Source organism: Zingiber officinale, chromosome 6A (genome assembly GCF_018446385.1).
Source record: "Zingiber officinale cultivar Zhangliang chromosome 6A, Zo_v1.1, whole genome shotgun sequence".
Taxonomy (NCBI): domain Eukaryota; kingdom Viridiplantae; phylum Streptophyta; class Magnoliopsida; order Zingiberales; family Zingiberaceae; genus Zingiber; species Zingiber officinale.
The window spans coordinates 15435082-15456424 of NC_055997.1; the positions used below are offsets into that span (position 1 = coordinate 15435082).

Here is a 21343-nt window from a genome sequence, read left to right on the forward strand (position 1 = left end):
ATGCCAATGATCATTATGTATATTTTATAATTTTATATATTTAAATTTTTAGATAAAAATAAATATATAGGTTCAAAAGTATACTATTCCAAATAGGATACGATACCATCTTATTATTTTTATCTAAATTTTTGAGATTCCTAATTCACCACCTGCCCATGATAATCTTGAAACAAAAACTATCAAATTAAGATAAAGATCAACGAATTTCAATTATATATTAAAAAATAGATTCCGCGAGCTTGATTTATTTGACCATTGACAAAACCAGAAAATTCAATAAAAATTGCTTCGTAGAAAAAATAAAAGGAGAGAAATAAATAAATAATCACTTAAAATAATCATAACCAAAAATATATTTAAAAATGCTAAATAGGACACAAAGATTCCAAATCCGGAGAGCTGAGAAGCGGCATCTCGGCGCCGCGAGATCTCAGAGCGTCGCGCTACGCGGCGACGAGTCGCCGCGAATCTTGGCTCGATTGGTCGGACCGGACCGGTTCGTCTATAAATCAATCGCCCTCTTTCTCGTCTTCTCCATCGTTACATCCCATCGAGACGGAGACGGAGACGGAGACGGAGGCGGCGATGATGGGTTCGGCAGTGGTGGAGATGGGATCGGAGTTTGACCTGTCTGCTATGCGGGCCGTCGCGGTCGGGTTCGTGAAGAAGGCGGTGACGGAGAGCAGGGAGAGAGGGCGGCAGGTGTCGTGGCTGGAGGAGTCCATCAAGAGTTTGGAGGAGGAGAAGCGCAAGATCGAAGCTTTCAAGCGCGAGCTCCCTCTCTGCATGCGCCTCGTCTGCGAGGGTCGGTCCGATGCTCCTCCCTTCTGCCCTTCCTTTATTTGATTTCGCTAGGATCCTTGTAGGTTAAAATTAGGGTTCTTTTGTTTGGGAATTTCGATCGCAGTGATCGAGGAGTTGAAGAGGGAGATCGATCGGTGCCGCGCCGAGGGTTTCGGGCGTGTGTTCCAGGAATTCATGCCGATTAAGGGTAAAATCCACGAGAGTAGCTCGGATTTCAGAGATAAGAAGAACTGGACGAGCTCGTTCCAACTCTGGATCTGCGAGGAAAGTAAAGATGACCAGAAACATGATAAGATGAACTTTAAAGAGGTTAGAAATACATAATTCTTTGTCATTTATTTGGGGAAAAAATGAATCTTTGTTCACTTCTCGGAGTATTTTTTATCTTAAATGGATTCCTTTGGTTCTGATTGCAGAAATCAGTATTCGATTCTCGGAACGGCGGAGACACGTCCCTGCCGGTATTGGAACTATACAGCTCCAAGGAGGACGATGAGTCTGCCGCTGTGTTGTCTGACCTCTCTCTGTGCTCTACCACGATCACTCATGGTTATGTGACTCCGGCCGTCAAGAACCATCCAGTTAGTTACCATAAGTGTACTAAAGAATCCCTGGAAGCATCTCTGGCGGCAGCACCTGGCACACACTGTGGCTTGCATCTGCAACAGAAGCAGCCTAGGAAGATGAGGAGGTGCTGGTCTCAGGAGCTGCATCGGCGGTTTGTGCTCGCGACCGAGGAGCTCGGTGGTGCACATGGTAAGACCTCAGTTGAATGAAGCTCTTATTGCTGTCTATACTTCAGAATTACTATTTTGCTCATGTGGAGAAAGGAAATTGGTCGATTTGTTCATCTTCTATCTGATAGAAAACAAGAAAACCTTTCTTATTATGATGCAGTGGCTACTCCTAAGCAGATTCGAGAAATGATGCTAGTCGATGAACTCACAAATGATGAAGTGAAGAGCCATTTGCAGGTGGATTCTTCTTTCCAATTTCCACATGTAGTTTCATCTTACTAATCCTAATCCAGCTGTATCATCATTGTTACACAGAAATACAGATTGCACACTCAAAAAACAAGCAGAGCAATTGATGGAGGCTTACGGATACCCGAAGAACAATACACTAATTCATCGCATCATAGTGTCTCGCAATCTATTTCTCTGATGAGTCCACTGCATTCAGGCCTGCATGGAGACAGCTCTGAAGATGGAAAATCTGAGAGCTATAGCTGCAAATGAAGGAAACTTAAAATTAATCCTGTATTCAAAGAGCTAATCGCGGCTTACAATAATTCCGGTTGATACCGCAGCAAATGGAGAAGATCAATGTACATTCATTTGCTTGGATTTTGTTTCTTGAGACAATATGAGGGGGGTTGTGATGGCACTATTTTGTTTCTTGTGTGAGTGCAAGAAGAAATCATCATATCAGCTGCTGAGTCATTTGGTTCTTTGTGCAAGTTTCTATTGGTTGTCTTCTTAAATTTCAATAAATTCCCCAACAAACTCGCTGCTTTGTGTGTGGATGGTCCACAAGAAGGAACCAGTTGGAAGAGATAGATCAAATTGGAAAACAGCAGTTTGCTTAGCAGACAAATCCAAATGCTGTAAGGGAATCTCATCACAAGGTGCCTTGTTCAACTTGTGCTCTATCTGATTTCGATTTCACCACGAATAAGAAAGGAATACTGTGGGAAAGAAAGAAGAAGAAAAAAACAAAGAATAAAAGGCATAGATTTCCATTGGAGAAATGGTACAGCAGAATATCTTTTCAATTTATTAGATATTCAAGGTAGTTTTAATTTTGATAAATTAACAGATAAATTTTAAACTGATTTGATATTATATTCGATTTACTTAATATTTGAAAATCTGAAGTGTTTATTTAGAGATAAGATTGTGATTGATTTGTGTATGTATTAAGGGAGTGGTTGTGGGAATTGCAGTCTACAGTCCACGTGAAATAAATTAATGCAAGCAAAGACTTTGATAAAGTCAATAATCCACGTCGGAAAAGTTTGCATGCATGGAGGCTTATCGTTTTATTGATTACATTGTATTATTATTATTATTTTATTAAATGCTTTAGATAACTTGTTTGATTTGGACTAATCACTGGATTCCGTGCATTTAAGTAGAAACAGTTTTGACCTGACCACGGGTTTTCAAAATTACTTAGTAATGTATACTAATTCTAAAATTACTAAATTATATATCTATTTTTATTTTTATGCCGGTTACCATTTACAGATGAGTACCTTTCCTAAGTGAGAGCTGCTTTTCTCCCTTCTCACAGCACCGCCGCCCCCTCTCTTTCAAATGATGCTTCTACAGTCCTCTAAGATGATGTATTGGTTAATATATAAAGTTATTTTATGAAATTTGAGGTTCAAATTTTAATATATCTAAAGTAAATATTTTTTTTATGTATTAATTATTATTCTAAAAGTTAATAATCGTCCGTGATTTACCTCCTCTATATTGATCCTGAAATAAATTAGTCGGGACATTGAGAGTAAGTCTATTTATCTTTGCCATCATTACCGTCAAATGATGCTTATACCTTTTTTTAACTTTGTATATTCTTTTCAATTTTATTTAATTTTTATTTGTTTATTAATTTTGTTTAAAAGCAGCTAGCTCTCGTATTTGTATTTTTTTTAATTTAATTTTTTAATCAATTTTATTTATTAATCTGCAAAAGAAGGCATGCGACGTTCACTTTACTCATCTCTATTCGTAAGTCGACCTCTATATTCTGTGTTGTATGAAGGAGCTCGAACTGTACTTTGAGATAAATCTATCATATCAAAAAACTTATCTATTATATGCTTTCGCATATGTGTATCCATCTCATCTAATATCTCAATAATGTGGGATGTCCTATTGGGTCGTGCTCCCTTGTCATTAAACCGATATACGTGCATCGACAATCTCCTCTGATGAGCATTGATACTTTGTAGCGGAATTGGAATGGAAAAATAACGGTAATGTGCAAGATCATGTTCGCATGGAAATTCGTATACAATTTTGATAAAACAGTTGCATCTGTCGGCTAGCTGATGAGATGCTTCCTCAACGTATTTTAGCTGACCAAAAATCAACTCCATTGTCTCAAATGAAATCCGACACCTTATTTTACTGAAAATGTCATCATATAAATTTTGATAGTGTGGAATGTTGAGACATCTCTCAAATGACTTCTTAATATCCTCGAACCAAATTCTCAACATCTTATGTATTTTTTCAAAAGATGTTTGTAGGGATGACATGGTATCTCGCAAATATAACTTCAATCTCGCATGTGCAGACTCTGCCTATAATAAAAAAATACATTGTGTTTTAATACTGAAAAAAATTAAAATATACAATAATGAACAAAATTTAAATAATAAAGCTACAAAGTGACTATACCTTTGATTTGAATTGCTCCCGAGGTGCATACATATATTAGCTCATGTTGAAACAAACCACTCTTTGTAAGAGTGTAATAATATATCCCAAAGGTAATTTAGAACACCCTCAAATCATTGATACTCCTTGCGCATGACATTCCACTTCTGCTGGTAAGACCACTCTGTCGATGAATTAATGAGTGAGTGTCATGATGTATAAAAATGTTGTCACTCCAGACCAAGCATAGGGGTGCATTTCTTCATTACGCATTGGTTTATGTGCCAAATATAAAGGATGTGATGTGCATTGCGAAAACATGTTTCAATGGCATTAAGAAGCGCCAAATCCCAATCTGAAACAAACATCAATGGCAACGACGCCTTCTTTTCAACCATCCACTTCTTTAATGTACCTAATGTTCATGTCAGTTGCTCTGTCATCTCATTACTAAGATATGCGTACATAAGTGAGTAAGTTCACATTGTGAATGTGATACCCACAATCCCCAATGGTATCCAATACTCATTGGTCTTGTATGTGATATCAATAATCAACACAGATGAAAAATTGATAGACAGCTTTAGACTTTTTGGATAAACCCAAAGAATATCTGTGATTTCGCTGGTGTCTGGATTTGTACGATAATTATGGAGGTATTCTTTCTTGATTAATTGATCCAAGACATACTGAATAGAATTTAGGTCGTCCTGTTTAGTGGATTTATTTGTGAAAATAACATTGTAAATTCTTTTGATCCCCGTAATGTTTGATGGGTCTCTTTCCTTCAAAATACTAAGAATTTCACGAGGTGTGATGTTGTTGGCCATGTCGAGTATAAATTCTTTCTCTATTGTTTTTAACCTACAAGGGTACTCATGTCCATCAATATATTCTGCTAATTGATGATTATGGAAACCACAGACAACCCTTAAACCATACATTACACCATCTGGAAGTATTAGTATACCTTACAGCTAAAATAGACATTCACATTTTTTAGTCCCAATATTTTTTTAAGGATTGCCCATTAACTAGATTTCGTGGTGGTTTGTACTTTCCAACTCTTTCACACATAAGATAGCACTTTGACAACTTGTCACATTTTAAATTAGTAAAATTTTTAATAACCACTACAATATCATTCTTCAGATCAACTGTCTTTACTTAATTTATCATATATTCTCTATTCTTAAACATCTATATAAAAAATTATAACAAAGATGTATAAGTATGACATTATGCAATCTTAACATAATTTCTTTACTTATAAAATAAATAACGAATATGCATAAAATAACGATAATAACTAACTTGATCTGCGGTAAATTCGACTGTATAATCGTGACTATTGTTGGAGATGCTCTTTTCAGTAAGAACCACATTCTCAATTGACCAACTATCTGAAAATAAACTCAAATAGTCATCCATAATTTTCTTCTATACATTACGAAAAGTAATGGCTAAGAAAATAACTATATTTCAGGAAGAGAGAAGGAGAGGCTGAGAGGGAGATAACAATGGAGGAATGTGTGACTAAAGAGTGACTAAAAATGAAGTGTGAGAGGAGGATTTAAAGGAGGAGGTTTTGACATGTGTCAAAAGCTGAAGGGTGAGTTAAGGGGAGGGGAGATTCTGACTTGTGTCAAAGATTAGAGGGGGTAATTTAAAGGAAGAGAGGTGTTTTGACATGTGTCAAGGATTGGAGGGTGGATAATTTAAAGAGAGTGAGAAATTCTGATATGTGTCAAGAGTTGAAAGTGGGGTAATTTAAAAAGATGATAGATTTTGACGAGTGTCAAGAGTTAGAAGGAGGGTAATTTAAAGAAATGAGAGATTTTGACATGTGCAAGAGTTGGAAGGAGGTAATTTAAATGGATAACATATTTTGACATATGTCAAGGGTTGGAAGAAGAATAATTTAAAGAGAGAAGAGGTTCTGACATATGTAAGTGTTGAAAAGGGATAATTTAAAGGAATGGAGTGTTTTGACATGTGTCAAAATTGATGAAAAAATAATAAACAAAATTAACTTTAAAAAAAAACTAAATAAAAATTAAATAAAATTAAAAAAATTAAAAAAAAAAAGGTAGAAATGTCATTTGAAAGGGAGAGAGAGGAGGGAGGGGTGTGCTGTCAAAAGGGGGAGCAATTTGCTTCCTAAGTTGACAAATTGATTTTTTTAATAAGTTTTGATCAATCCATATTTAAAAAATTATTACTCTCGATATATTAGGTTAAATTAATATTTAAAAATATATTTACAATCATAAGAACTATATAAACACATAAAAATTAGTTTCATATCATTCTGAGATTTCATATCTTATGAATTCGTCTAATTTTTATAATTATATATATGTCCTCAAATACCAATTTGACTTAATATATATTGAGAGCATTCATTTTTTAACACGAATATGCCAACCTAATTCTCATGATTGACTAATTGATTTAAATATCTCGAAATGACATTAAAATATTTCTTTTTTTTTTTGTCTAATTCTCATGATTGTAAATATACCCTCAAATATTAATTTGATTCAACATATTACGAACGGTAATTTTTTTAAATACAAATAGGTCAAAATCAGTAAAAAAAAAAAATTTGATTCCACTGCTTAAAAAAGATACTCGATTGGGAATAATAATAGGGACAAAAATAGAAGTGGATACATAATTATGTAATTTTAAAATTAGGATATATGATTTATAATTATGCTAAAAATCTGAAGTGGAAAGGATAGAGAAATTTAAAAAATATCAAAATAATAATTGTATTTTATTTTTCATTCTTAAAAATATCTTTATTTCAGCAATATTATAATAAATTTAACTAAAAAATCAAAAATATTTTAATATTAATTTTAATTAGTCAAAATTATTATAGCTATTGTTGTTATAACATACAGTAATTTTTATCCAAACTGTAGGACAACATTATTTTTACGAATAAAAATTTTAAGGATAATGATAATTTTTGTCAATATATTTTTTATATACTTTTAAAAGTACTCATTTTCTAAATAATTAAAGAAACTAAAATTTTACAAATTCAGTCAGTTTTTGTAAGAATTATAAATGACACCATTATTCTTGTCTTGGACTGTAAACGACTATAATAATATCATAACTTATTTTTTTTATATAATTTAATATCTAGCTATTTGAACCAATTAATTTTAGAGATGATCGAACTAACTTCATGAAAATTTTCCACCGGTCGATCACCAAGGTATATCAAAAAATGTTCACAGAGGTCCATCCAAACAATGGTAGAACCCGTCCGGATGATCTACTTGCTACGAGCGTCGACGTCAACACCATCACTCCAAGCTACTTTTCTTTTTCTCTCCGTGTTTTTTTTTCTTTCTCCACTACAAATCCGAATTTATCTTCTTCTCAACACGGTTGAGCCGTCAGGCTAAAACTTAGGTAGGCGTTAACGTGACTCCGCCAATGCATCCAAGCGGCCAACATTCTTAAAGTTGTCGTCCCACTAAAGAAAAATCTTTACGGTACATCGCAACTAAAATTCAACCCTTGATTCTTAACCATTGCACTGTAGTCCCGGAGGGCATATCATAACTTGTTAACCTATAAGTGGAACATTATCTAAAAGAAAGAAAGCTAAAATCAAGCCCCCGAACTATGATGTAATAATCAATATTGGGTCTCGCATGCACCTAGGTTTAAAACCGAGAGAGTGTAAGAAATTTACCTCCCGTGCTTAAACCATGGGGACCGCTAGGCCATTGTGTGGACTGCCACTTACACTTTCATATTTACTCTGATGGTGAATGGAAATTTTCATAAGGCCGGGTTGATCACGATTAGACGGATTATAACACATGGATACCCGCATAAAGTAAAATAAAGATGAATACCAGAGCATGTTTGGATTGGCAATGGCCATTTCTCACTAGAATCTTCATGAGATTAAAAGGCAAAACATCTATTAAAATTAGCAACTCAGAAATAGGAGCAGACATATCTACCTTGAACGAGCAACAATGGCACATTGGAAGCATTTAGGCTGGTTAAGTCCATTGAGTCTTGGCTTCGACTTCAGCTTCAACATTCGAAAAACACACAACAGAGATTGATACACAGAGCTTGCCACCCTAGACAGAGATGACGAAGCCATTAATCAAATCAAGCTCCAAGAAGCAGCTAAACACAATGAGAAACATTTACCAACAATCCACTCATATGGGGAAATATAAATATGCTAATAATGCAGGGGAAAGAAAATACAGCCAGCAATATTAAATCAACCTGAGTCATTTGCTTCAGCTGAGTTAAATCTCAAAAGACAGCGAGCGCCAAAATTTTCACAGGATTTGAAAGTGAGATTGATGGTTTTCTCATCAAAATAAAAGTAGATCCTTGGAATTTTTAATGGATCGATACAACATATAACCACCTAATGGTTGCTACAAGATCTGAGTGCTCTGGTATTCAGTACAAAAGCCCAGACACCAACCCGCAAAGCAAATTGGAAGCATCATGACAATCTACAAGAATAAATTGAGTTCAAGTAGCTTGCCTCTCAACAATCAAATCAAAGTACAAAGCTTGCAATATATACACATTTCTTTATCATTATTGTTGTCGTTGTTTACTCATTTTGGAATCTAGGCTGCAGGATAATGATGAGATAAATTTGTCTCAATGATGACTTATTTATTCAAAGGTTGGCTTTCATAATCAAATTAATTGACAAATAATAAAAGTAATAAGAACCTGAAATTTCAAGAGGCAGGAATCAGTTAAGCACCAACCAAGGACAGTTAAGGTATCTTTGCTTTGTTTTTCCATGCTATTCGTAACTGAATGATGTTCCTTGCAAAAATTATCTTATATACATCATAAAATAAACAAAATTCTTAAACTGTAGCGTACCTGATTGTTGAAGTAAGTTGCCAATACTTAATCTCATGATAAGCAAACTAGTCTCAGACAACTGAAAAGTTGAATTAAATTAAGGGCCTACCATTTACCCAACCAATGTGTTCTTGACATACAGACATCTGAAAGTTGCAGTAATTTGGCAACCTAAAGAAGAGTTAGACAGTCAATGGCAGACACATGTAGATATAATCTCTGAAAGGCTGAAAAGAAACCTACTTGCTTTGTTGGAAATCTCCACAGAGTTACTGTTGTTTAGGGCAAACACCACTGCACCTCTGCAAACTGAGAGCTCTTGTGGCCCAATTCTGGAGGAAGAAGGGAATGTACTACTCCAACTGCTAAAGCTTCCTAAGTAGCTTTTCCTTTCTGTGAGACAAGGAGAGTGACTGCCTTTGGTTTGGTCCCCATCAGTGTTTCATCTTGAGGGACCATCACTCCTCACCCAACGCATTGCCACAATTGCTTCAATGATATCATCCACAGGCCATAGCTTTTTCCAGTGGTTTGAAAGTCTCCCTGGGGTAGTAAACCACAGTCGTCTTGCTTCTCCTCGATTGTTGCCATGGTACATTTTAAACTAAAGTGTCAAGACTTTTAGTTTTTGGTTCTGATATATGATACAGGGTCTATAACTAGAGTAACAATTCATCTCATATCATGCTATTCATATACTAAACATGATAAAGCTTTTATAGAATAACATCCTTTATCACTTGATCTAGCATGTTGTGTTGATCTTATCATAAATAAAATGTGTTATTAATAGCAATATAAATTTATTTGTTTTACAAAATATATTTAAATAATAAGTAAACTCTATAACTTAAGGGCCTCTCTAGTTGACTTTATATTGTTCTTTACTTGAAGATCACTCCAAAATTGATTCCTCACAATTTAATTATTGACTAAGATGTGAATACTAGTCTAAGGATAAATTAATTTATGTATTCATATATAAATAAATGCTACTTCAAGATATTTATATTTTAAATTAAAATTATGACTAATGTAATCAACTAATATAAAGTAACTTTTAAAATATTTTGAAGTTTTGTTAAATATTTTCTATTAATAAGTATAAGGGTAAAAAAGGTATTTAAATTATTGAAGGGGATATTTTAAGAGATATTAGTGAAACCTTAAGGGCATTTATAAAAAATAAATTTAAGGGCGTTCTAATAATTATGCGGAAACATATAATGCGGAAAGGAGTGAAGCGAACCAAATTTATGCGTCTTCCATGGCTTCTCCCTCCTCGCTGCCACGGCCGCCGCCGCCGTCCGCTCCGCTTTTGCAGCGGCCACCCAAGCTCCAACCTCCGGCGGAGGAGATCTATCCTGAAGGAACCAGCAGCTCCGCCTCTTTATCCCTCAACCCCAGCCTCTTGATCGTCTCCGCCATCGTGGCCTTCGTGTTCGTCGCCTCCGCCTCCATCCACCTCCTCCTCCGCTTCCTTTCCTCCCGTATCCGCAGTTCTTCTGTCGCCGCAACACCCCCTCCGTTACCTCCGCCACCTCCAACACTCCCACCGCGACCTGACTCCCCTGACTCCAACTCCGGTTTCTCTGACAAAGACAAGGCAGCACTGGTGGATTCGCTCCCTCTGTTTTCCCTCGCATCCTCCCTGGCCGTCCTCCCCAAATCCTCCCCAGACTGCGCCGTCTGTCTCAGCCCCTTCCGCCCGCACGACGAGCTCCGCCTCCTCCCGGCCTGCCGTCACGCCTTCCATTCACAATGCGTCGATCCATGGCTCCGATCCGCCCCCTCGTGCCCTCTCTGCCGCACTTCCATCACTCTCCCGGCCACACCCCTGCCGCCGCCTCGCCAAGAAACCTCCACTCCAGGAAGCTTCCAGGTCGAGATCGGAAGCGTCAGCCGGCGAGAAACAACATCGGAGTCGGATCCAGCTGCCGGGAACCTTCCGCCGCATCTGCGGGCGTTCTCGCTAGGGTCGTCGTTCGAGTACATTGTGGACGAGGAAGTGGAGGCGGTGGTGTCGTGGATCCCAAGGAGGATGGTGAAGGAAGAAAAGAGCGAAGCGTCAGCGCCGCCGGAGCCCTCGCAGCCGGGCGCGGAGGTGGCAGAGGCGGCAGGGGGAGGAGGAAGGGGGTGGCTATCTTCCGCTTCCTCCGCTATATCTTCCTTACAGTTGTCTGGGAGGTGGAGCCACCGCTACGACGGCGGCGAGGGAGCGCGGTGGTCGCGGGATTTGGAGGGCAGCGCGCGGCGGGAGGCAGAGGAGGGCGGCTACTACGATTTCTACAGGTGGCTGATAGGGGCATAACCGTCATCTCCCCTCTTCCCCATGGAAGCTTCTTTCGCATCAGCCAAATGACGAAAATGCCCACTCTATTCCACATTTATTATTTTTGACCGTTTTGCCATTGAAATTCTTGCTGAGGTCTTGATTTAATATGGCTAATAGTTTAATGCAGTCATTAGCCCCACTTAATCCAAATCATTTGAGTAGGGATACAGCAAATTTACGGATCAGATGGTCCCACTTTTTTATATCTTTGATTTGGATGGATAAGATCAAATCCTCTGATTCAGAATTTTTTGAATCAAAAAAGACCCTATTCATTCATTGGGTGGATGGATTGACCCCACCTGTTAAACAGATAGAATCCAACACATCCAACCAATGAATGAACAAGGGCTCAAGACTGATCCAGGGATCCAGGATCAAAGGATCCCTGCCCTTGGATGTACCTCATCATTTAAAAATGAAGTTCATCCAAATTAGTCCGTTCATGCCATGGACCATCCTTTGTCCGTAATTTATGTATCAGAGAAGAATCAGTGCTCAGATTATTTTGGGTTACATAAGATAAACAAGATTAAGATAAGGTAGGATAGTGATGGATTGTTGTTCCTGTGAGCATTTTTTTCAACTTAGTTTAGAAGAATCCAAAACAAGGTCACGAAGGTGACAGACTATGAAGTTCATACATACGTATAAAGCAGACAAAAGGGATGCACGGGTCGCCGTCGATGTCGATGCATCAGCAAAAATATAACAGTGGCATGCTCGTCGACTGTCACTGTCACACAGCTCTAATTATCTGCTAAAACATTATCTCAACGTTAGGTCCATAATTTAACTGGTCAGGGAAGATAACTATCCAATTAACAAAGCAACAGAGGCATGGAGGCAATATTGGTATGATAAACTAAGCTTGATTCAGTGTTCAGCTTCGACTGTCTTTCTGAGCAACCGGTCATGCTTCAGCATTGAGCCAACGCTCTCAACCACCAGGATAGTCTGTAAAATTGCAACTCTCGTGTAAATAGAATATTAGATTAGACAGTGGATTGTCTATGCAATCATGTTGAAATATAATCAGGGTTCAAAATTGATGTTTCGTGAAATCAAATGTACAAGTACCTGTAAGCAAGCATAAGCAAGGCCGGTGGCGTAGTAAAAATTTGCATTTCCAGTCCCCTGTTAACGTTTTGAACCTTTCAGCTATGAAACGGGAAAAAAAACTACTACAATAAGAATAATAAAGAGAGAATTACCCTCCAAATCCACAAGTTGTGCATGACAGGGCTGAAAAGAGAGACTGCAATATACCCGCAAAAAAGGAAGAAAGAAAATTGCATATCTGCATGAGTAACTTTGATTGTCATCACATGTCAATGTTCAAGTAAGAGACAGAGAAGATGAGGATGTGAATTTACCTGCGAGCTCATTAGAGAATAGTGTTACAAGGCTCAGGTAAAGAGTCGAATCAGCAAGCTGTTGAACAGGAAAAATTAATACTCAAATTTAACTGAACAAAGAATACGTGAAACCAGCATGAGATTAATCCTGAAAAGTTTAGTTCAGCTAGGATTAACACTTTGTAACATAAGAGAAATTGCATGGCACTTGACCAATTTCTTTGATCATAGCCTATGATCATTCTACAGTTTTATACATTCTTGTTTTTCCTTTGGCTTAATGGTGATCTAATGAATTTCTTGACTTGCTCAGTACCAAGAATCTGCAAATAGTTTGAATAAATTGTCTAGTCATTGCAGTCGACGACTAGCAGCTAATAAGACAAGATTGAAAGGAAAAACAAATTCTCATTCATAAAGAAGAATGATGTATATGAGCTGAATGTAATGTTTACATTATGCTATGGAAGACTATCACTTTCTTCCAGAGAAAGGTTAATTTTTAGAGAAGTTTCAGAGTTCATAGTGCACACTAAGAACCCCGAGTCAAAAGAGGAAATTAATATATACTCTTAACTCCAGTAAAGGAACCAATTAACTGCCTAATTTGAGGAACTAAAACAACTGAAACTTAAATGTTAGAGGCGTAGGATGACTTATAATCAATTTTCTCAAGTGGGGATAACTTACTGATGGATAAGACTTTAGCATCGAAGATATTGCAATATACACAAAAGCAAGGAAGCACGGCCGGTGTTTTAGACGTATAGCCAACGGCAAGATCACGAAGAGAATATTGACATGAAAAACTATAAGGAAGAAGTTCCTGAAGAAGTCAAAAACTTCGGCAAAAAAATACCTGCAGTCATTGTAGACATATGAGCAGGCAAATAAATAATCAAAGCATACTGAGATACATACAAAGGAAACCTTCAATATGCTCACCAAAGTAAACCTATATTAGGAGACAAATCTTCAACAGTAAGAATAAACCCATATGTTCTGCCAAAACAAACACAAAAGCAAGCAATTAAAAAAGGACATTTCTTGAAGCAATTTCTGCTGAAAGAACATCAAAAATTGATAATAAGGGAGATGCAGATAGCAGTTCTAGAAGATACGTCTGCATAACAGATTGCCTAAAACATCTATCAGAATAAAAACAAGAAAACAATTGTAAATTACTTGAACAATCATTTCTCAAAGTATGAACTGGTAACTGAATCTCAAGGAAGAAATAATCTTATTCAAATAAGTGAGATAAACATCTTAAATCATACCCTAATTTTGATAGTACGAAGATGCATATAATGAAGCATTAACAATGTTTTGTGATGGGTGCAGAACAGAAATTCGAATATACATGGAAACCAGCAAAATATGTACTCCAACTTCTGTTCTTTTTGATATAGAAACAACCTTCATCGCATTCTTGATTTTCCACTTCATGAAAAAATTACAATATGCTCCTAAAGAGTATCATGAGAATATTACCTAGCCCACGAGGTACAATTACATCTATATAGGTGTTTAGGTTTGTCAGATATGAATCAGGCAAACAGTATATATCATGGAAGAAGGTGATCTTGAGATAAAAGGTTCCAATTTAAGAATCTAACTAGCAATGAATTGTAACTGTAGATTTTCTATCTTCAGGCAGTAGTAATACACAAGTTAGAGGTGAATTAAAGAAATAGGCTTGATGGATCCATTCATAGAACATTCACCTTAAATTTGATGTCAGGTAGCAACCTAACACAACCCACAACCTTTTTCATCTGAGCTTGGGACTGACATTTACGGTTTTGGATTAAAGAAATAGGTATAGAAAAAATATTGCATCAGCAAAGAAAAAGTGAATAACAAAGATACTTTAGTCATCACTGGTAAAACTTACTTCCTGAACATTTCTGTGATGCTTCCAATCCCCTTGAGGGATATACTACTCAAGAATAATACATAGCCTAACCACACAGACACCCATAATGCAAAATGTAGCACTGGAATCCATGAGAAATGATTAATTGCTTTATCTGTTTGACTTGAAGTTCCTGAATTGACCTGAATCTTTGCTAAAGTACTGTTTTTTCTTGCATAAGAATTTTTCAGAAGAAACGATTTTGAAGGAGGAGCATCCAGACCATACCCTAACAAAAGAATGATCTGCAGTAAAGTTAATCAATTAAAGAAATCATTATTTTTAATTAATAAGTAGATGTATGAAATAATTATGTGAATCGCAAAAAGAATACCGGCACAATCAAGATAACTGGATAAAGAGATAGGTGCACTGCAAAAACCCATCCAAAAGCTGCTAATGGAGGTATTCCTGGCAAAAACAAAAAAATTACCTTTTAGCAACAACGATAATAGTAATTCTTCTGCTGAATCAAGCAATAACTAGCACCCAACAGCTAAAATCTAAGGTTCCAAATTTATCTGATGGGTTTTACTTCCATTAGTGGAAACAACCTCTTGAAATGTAGGGGTTGCAAACAATAGACCCTTCCCGGGACTCCTCATTGGCAAAAGCTTTATACATCAGACTACCCTTTTTTTTAATTCCATTAAAAAAAAATACACCTAACTTCTAACCACAAGCAACAATATAATAACCATATCAGCCAACAAACAAATAATTAGTAGAAAGGAAATTAGCTGCATAACACAAATAAAACATGATTATCATCATCCAAAAATGAAACTGATCAAACAAAATTAACATGGAAAATCGAGAAGAATGTATGGATAGTACTTTCTGTATCAATTGGATTAAAAGAAAACCACTCCTGAAAATTTGAGTGAAAACTTACGTATTTATCACAAAAATAAATAATCTGATGTTTTACAGCATATACATAAAACCACAATTCTGGACATGATTAATTCACCTCGCCTGATTGTATAAAAAAAATCCAGTAGTGGCACTACTAGCTTAGTAAAACATATCATCTACGATTTGAGTTGACAATTTTAGGACTTTAAAAAAAAAACATAAAATAGTCCAAATGCATATTAACAGAAGTAACCTAAATGTGTCAAATTGTCAACAACAACAACAACAACCAAGTCTTTTCCCACTAGGTGAGGAAATGTGTCAAATTGTACCATCAAAAAATGGGAACCACACGCTGCTAATACTATATGCATGGAATAAGCCTGTAAAAAAAATTAAAAAAAAAGAAAGAAAGAAAGAAAGAAGAAGAAGAAGAACTACTTCACAAATCAGATTAGATGTGGATCAAAATAAATGGTACATTGCAAAAGGCTAATAATTAATCCTACAGGAATAGCATTTCAATTAGTAACTCGTGAAATTTCTAGTTCATATGTGAATCATTTTTCCAACTGTAGTGCCTGTTTAATGTTATTAAACGTGGCAAAAGACGATTCGCTCGCCCCAGTGTCCCTGCCAATCTGTCCCTAGGCCAACATGGAGGAGGTAAATCACAGGTGGCTACTAGCCATTAGTAAGGCATGGAGTAAGGCATGCTCGGACGCGCCGAATTTCGACCCCAAGACCTCATGTGGCAACACCCTATGCTTTAACCACCGCACCATCCCGAGGGGACATGTTTAATGTTTATTAAAGAACATAGAATTAGAAGAATGCTTAATATTCACTAACAATATATATCTATGCAATAGAACTCTCAATAAATAAACAGCGAACACTTATATTAGGAAAGAAACTTTCAGAAAATCAAAGCTTGGTACAAAATATCTGACATCAAGACAAATTATCTGACATCAAGACGTCATCGATAAGAGAAGAAAAGAGGCTTTGATTACTTGAGCAAGCTCCATATATAGCCATGACAACCATCAAATTATCAATTGGTGATGTAGATGATCCAATGCAAATGACAATCGTCATTGGGTTCCAAAGATACATTAAAGCAGCAAAATCTCCAGAATCTACAAAACCTGACAACAAAAGTAAGATGAAATTAGTGCCTTATTTCAAATGATCCCCTACCCTGCTTCACTTCTCCGTCTGTTTATTTTAACTCATGTACTACACTAAGTAATTAAACATATTTTATAGACGCAATTCTAAATCTTCTATCTATTACGAGTTTTATGATGCACATGGCAATCATACAGATGCTCCATGTCTAAGAAATTTGTCAACGAGTGCTAGTTCATATAGTATATATATGCACTGGCACACTTTGAAAAAGAAGTGTACAACAACAACCAAGCCTTATCCCACTAGATGGGGTTTGAAAAAGAAGTGTACATGAGAAAAAATTATAAGCAATTAAAGTGAAGATGATAAACATTCTACCCATGCCGTTTCAAGGATTTGGACAGACCTGAAGTTTCTACTAGCTTTGAGAGGTTGAGAATCTGCAAATGCTTGTAACGTGACAGCATAAGCTTCTTGCCGGTTGCACGGATAAGGGTGGCAGTAATAAAGTCTACAAGCACAAACAGCAGACTGTTTTCGCATTGATGAGATTTAAATTTCTAAATTTGAATTATGATTATAAAACAGCAACATGAAAACGATTCATTAAGAAGAATTCTGAGAGTTTCAAAAGCAAAACAGCAGAAGAAGTCATTTGAGAAGAGAATAGCCAATGAGGACAGATGATTCTCAATCAACAAATAATAAGATTAAGAATCAAAAGTGAGGCCATATAAATTATATAATAAAAGATGAACAGATGTAGTATCTAAGAGTTGCATGATCAGACATATTGACATAACGTTAGTGCGTGGCTCATGAAGTGCATCAAAATTGAGATTATTTAACTAGCAAATAACCAAGCTAATATGACACCCATAGACAGTTAAAGTTAGCTATGCCAGTACCACATGAGATAAAAGAAATAGTTTCATAATTGGTAATGTTAGCCTGCCACAAAAGGATTGCAGAAGCACAAAACATAAGATTTTCATTATGAGACTACATAAAATAAATGAGGAGCTACCTGCAGTAGAAATGAGGAGGTCGCCCTTCAGATCTGCAAAATTGAATCCCAAAGGAGATGTTTGTGAATTTGGCTAATGAATATCAAAACTAAACAATGTAACTTAAAAATTTATTCTGAAACTCTTTCATCATTTTCTTCCAAAACAAAATGTGCATATATAAGCATAAACCATAGTTATTTCATCTTTTTTTAGTTATATAGTTTCCCTAATTAGCATGGCACATACCTTTTAGTACTAAGGGGCCCGAGAATTGACAGTAGCACAGGGGAGCCATGATACATCGAACCTGGAAAAAAGGGACCAAAAACTAATAAATGCAATAAAGGAGGTATGTTCTTCTTCTTATGAGGATCAATTAAGTTCCAAGCCAAAAGGCAGCAGATTCTAGTGCAAAGGGATACAGACATCTGATTGTAACCAATAGACTTGGTTTGAAAACATCTACGATAGCTAGCAGATTATCACATTTCCACAGGTTAAAATAAAACAGAAAAGGCACTCCAATTATACCATTCATAGGAACAACATGCAACCATGCAGGTGGTAAATCTACAATTATATAAAATTGAAACTATTCACCTACAAAGACACTCTTTTTTAATTGGTCTTTTCAAACAAACTAATCATGGTGACTTGCTGGCAGGTATCAAATGACTCGCAGTAGACATTGCCTCAATACAAGTATTACGTGCAAACAAAAGTACATTAATCACTCTATAACCGGCAACATAAGAATAAATATACAGCATAATATTTGCAATACAAGCTCAGATGATCACAAACAAAGTCATTTACATACTATAGGCATTCATTTATCCCAAATCGTATTTGATTCCACTTCGAGTAGTCATTTATATTTTCTCAAGAAACTAATATGGAAGCTCAAAGCATCCCTTGTTTTCTTTTCCTAACAGCAAAGCTAGTGGTCATTTCGGTAGCACATTAGATTCGTTTTGTTGCTCAATATACTTGACACAAAATGGCTCGGAAAAGACCAATTCAGCTCTTTCCCCCGTAGGAACTCGTGGAAATGGACTGACCTGAGTAGGGCGACATGGACGCCTGCTTGAGCCAGTAACCTTCCGCCACTGTAAGAACAGAAATAGAAGACTAAAGAAGTTAACGAGTGTAAATGATAGGAAGAAGAGAGTAAACGGAGCAGGCGACAGGGCTCGTACGGCGACGGAGGCTGGTGAGAGGGGTTGTGATCTCAGGATGAGATCCGAGGTGGAAATCCTTAGGCAAGCAAAAGAGGAGGAGGATACGGAAGGCGATCGCCGCCGCCGCCAGAGTCCAGTAGCCTCTGATCCCCGCCATGGCTGCTCTCCTTCCGGTTAACACGAGCGACGCTTTGTGTTCGCCGTTGACACGAGCGACGGAGGCCGGCGATCGGCGTAGGGTAACAGATCCGGTGTAGGTCCTTCAGTTGAAAAGTGCAACCAGCTCTTAGCCGGGCGGCCCGGCCCGGCCCGGCCCATTTATAAAATGCCTTTAAAATTTTATTTTTGGCATTTCGAAAATTACAATAGTCTTAAAGCATCACGGTTACTCTTAGTAATTAATGCAGAGATGAAACATGTAATTAAAGTATAAATCTTGCAATTAAACATAAGTAACAGCAATTTCTACATTAACCTTCCCAAACCACGCTATAAAAATGCATCCTCAAATCCAATTGTCTCATCAACAAATCCACAACCACAATCACAGCTATTTCCATGAAGCGATCGATGGAGCTGCTGCCGCTTCTGCTGCTGGTGGTGGTGGCGAGCCTTGGCGTGTGGCCGCCGACGGCGGAGGCGCAATTCAGGCTGGGGTTCAGGGACTGCTCAGAAGACGAAGCCCAGTGGTTTTGCCGGAATTGGCGGCGGCGGCCGCACACACCGTTGCCGCAGCAGATAGCGGTGCCTCCACCGCCGACCGTGAAGGAATGCTTGGGCCCGATCACCGCCGTCAAAGGCTGCGTGCGCTCCATCCTGACGTCCGGATCCTCCGGCAAGCTGCGGCTGGCGCCGGGGTGCTGTAGGGCAGTGGCGAAAACCCCGGAGCAGTGCTTTTCCGCAAGGCTGCAGGCGTACTGCTTGATGCAAGCGGATGACTGAGGAATTGGCGGTTCTCCGCCTTGGCTTTCTCGCTTTGCTCAATAAAATTAGCGTAAAATCCGCCATTGAATAAATAGTGTTTCAATAAAAGAACACTGATCATCATGAAATTGCTTCAATGCTAATTAAAGTTGTTCTAATATTAGTTAAAAGTCTTCGAATCGAAGAGAATAAAAGATTTGAAAGATAGAATAAAACAGACAACAAGCGCCGTTGTTGATCCATTGCAAGTTTCTGCCGAAAGAACACCTCAAAAGCGAAACACTTCTCATCTCATCTTTCTCATCACCAAATTTAATTGAATCATTTTGCTTCTGATGTTTATAGACTAATCAATTCAACTTCTCGCGGTTCTGTTTTCACTGCTTTCCATTTGCTTTCAGACACCCAATTAGTTTAGTTTCTCCAACAGTGATTCAGTGAATGAGGTGAGGAAAAGAGGTTTGGAACTCTATTGCCATCATGCTCACTTTATCAAAGTATTAATTGTCGACTATATTATTCTTGAAGAATTACAGGCCCTTTTAGCAATCTAACTGCAATGAATTGTTCAGGGGATGCATTGAGAATTTTCAGTTCGGGCATTGGAATGACTGTTTGATGCATCCTTTCCTAGCCTGTCTTTGTAGGGAAGGTGAATAAGGCATAAAGCTGTAAAGCTAATGATGTGGGAAGTAGAGAGGGAGGAGCATTCTTTTGGACATTGTAGCATCCTTTTAGGTAGTGTTCAGGGGGTTCCTGTTTCCAAGGGGTTGGGTCCACCGTCGCCGCGTCCATGCACGCGGATGCCACTTGCGCGGCCTCCGTCGCCGGCTACGCTAGCCCCTTGCTGCCTCTTGCATTACCTTCCTCATCGACCATTGGCCTATCGCCTTCTCCCTTACGACGGCAGCCTCCCTTCTTCCTTCGCTCGGGGCGCCTCTGCTACGAGAGTCGCTAACCACACGGCCGCTGATGACATCTGCTCCTCTTTCCTTGCATCCGGCCTCCAGCCTCTCTCCGATGGACAGGTCGTTTTCCTCTACACACCAACGCTGCCTCCTCTTCTCCTTCGACACTGACGCCGCCTCCCTCTCCTTAGCTCCACGATAGAACTTCTGTCTCTTTGTTCTAGTGTCCACAGCCATCGCCGGTAGCTTTCTCACCAGCACCGTCTCTGCCTCACGCATGCAACTGCTCCCGGCGTCGCCTCCCTCTCCCTTTCCAGTGCTGTCGCAGAGGCCTAAACTACCATTGACGCCACGACGTTGCTGCCTTCGCCTTCCAGCGTCATCATCCACGCCACAACCCCACGGAGAGCAGCCCCCAGCCGCTGGCTCTGCTGTTGGCACCCCTGCCGTCGGATCCGACTACTCGACACTCTCGCCTTCCAATCCGTTGATATGGCTCTCGATCTACATTGTTGTATGCTTTCACCGTCGATCGAGCCTCCGAATCCTAGTTAATGTGCACCCGTTGTGTTTCTCTCTGTCTTATAGATCAGATGCGCCATTCGGTCTCATCTCTTCCTAGCCA

General features: G+C 38.1%; 2 protein-coding genes and 1 long non-coding RNA gene across 4 annotated transcripts; 1 reads left to right on the plus strand and 2 right to left on the minus strand.

Moving 5' to 3' along the window:
• Nucleotides 1–321: 321 nt before the first annotated feature.
• On the minus strand, nt 322–9997 carry LOC121995930. Of its 2 annotated transcripts, XR_006115935.1 has the most exons (7): nt 9333–9997; nt 9108–9260; nt 8949–9034; nt 8481–8719; nt 8201–8326; nt 1754–2038; nt 322–1665 (listed from the first exon to the last, which is right to left on the minus strand). It is a non-coding gene; the product is annotated as an uncharacterized LOC121995930 (long non-coding RNA). The 2 variants fall into 2 exon arrangements; XR_006115936.1 differs by lacking the exons at nt 8201–8326; nt 8481–8719; nt 8949–9034; nt 9108–9260; nt 9333–9997 and adding an exon at nt 2115–2204.
• A 223-nt stretch (nt 9998–10220) lies between these two features.
• On the plus strand, nt 10221–11768 carry LOC121995926 (E3 ubiquitin-protein ligase ATL4-like). Its single transcript, XM_042549716.1, has one exon. It carries the CDS (start codon nt 10357–10359, stop codon nt 11398–11400), a length of 1044 nt encoding a protein of 347 aa, XP_042405650.1. The 5' UTR covers nt 10221–10356; the 3' UTR covers nt 11401–11768.
• A 201-nt stretch (nt 11769–11969) lies between these two features.
• Nucleotides 11970–19172, minus strand: LOC121995925 (phosphatidylinositol glycan anchor biosynthesis class U protein-like). The gene is made up of 14 exons (XM_042549715.1): nt 18905–19172; nt 18767–18814; nt 17952–18012; nt 17723–17755; nt 17102–17226; nt 16575–16709; nt 15035–15111; nt 14680–14945; nt 13728–13784; nt 13473–13641; nt 12801–12858; nt 12639–12724; nt 12505–12561; nt 11970–12381 (listed from the first exon to the last, which is right to left on the minus strand). The coding sequence occupies exons 1-14, from the start codon at nt 19041–19043 to the stop codon at nt 12301–12303; spliced, it is 1392 nt and encodes a 463-aa protein (XP_042405649.1). The 5' UTR covers nt 19044–19172; the 3' UTR covers nt 11970–12300.
• Between the last annotated feature and the right edge of the window lie 2171 nt (nt 19173–21343).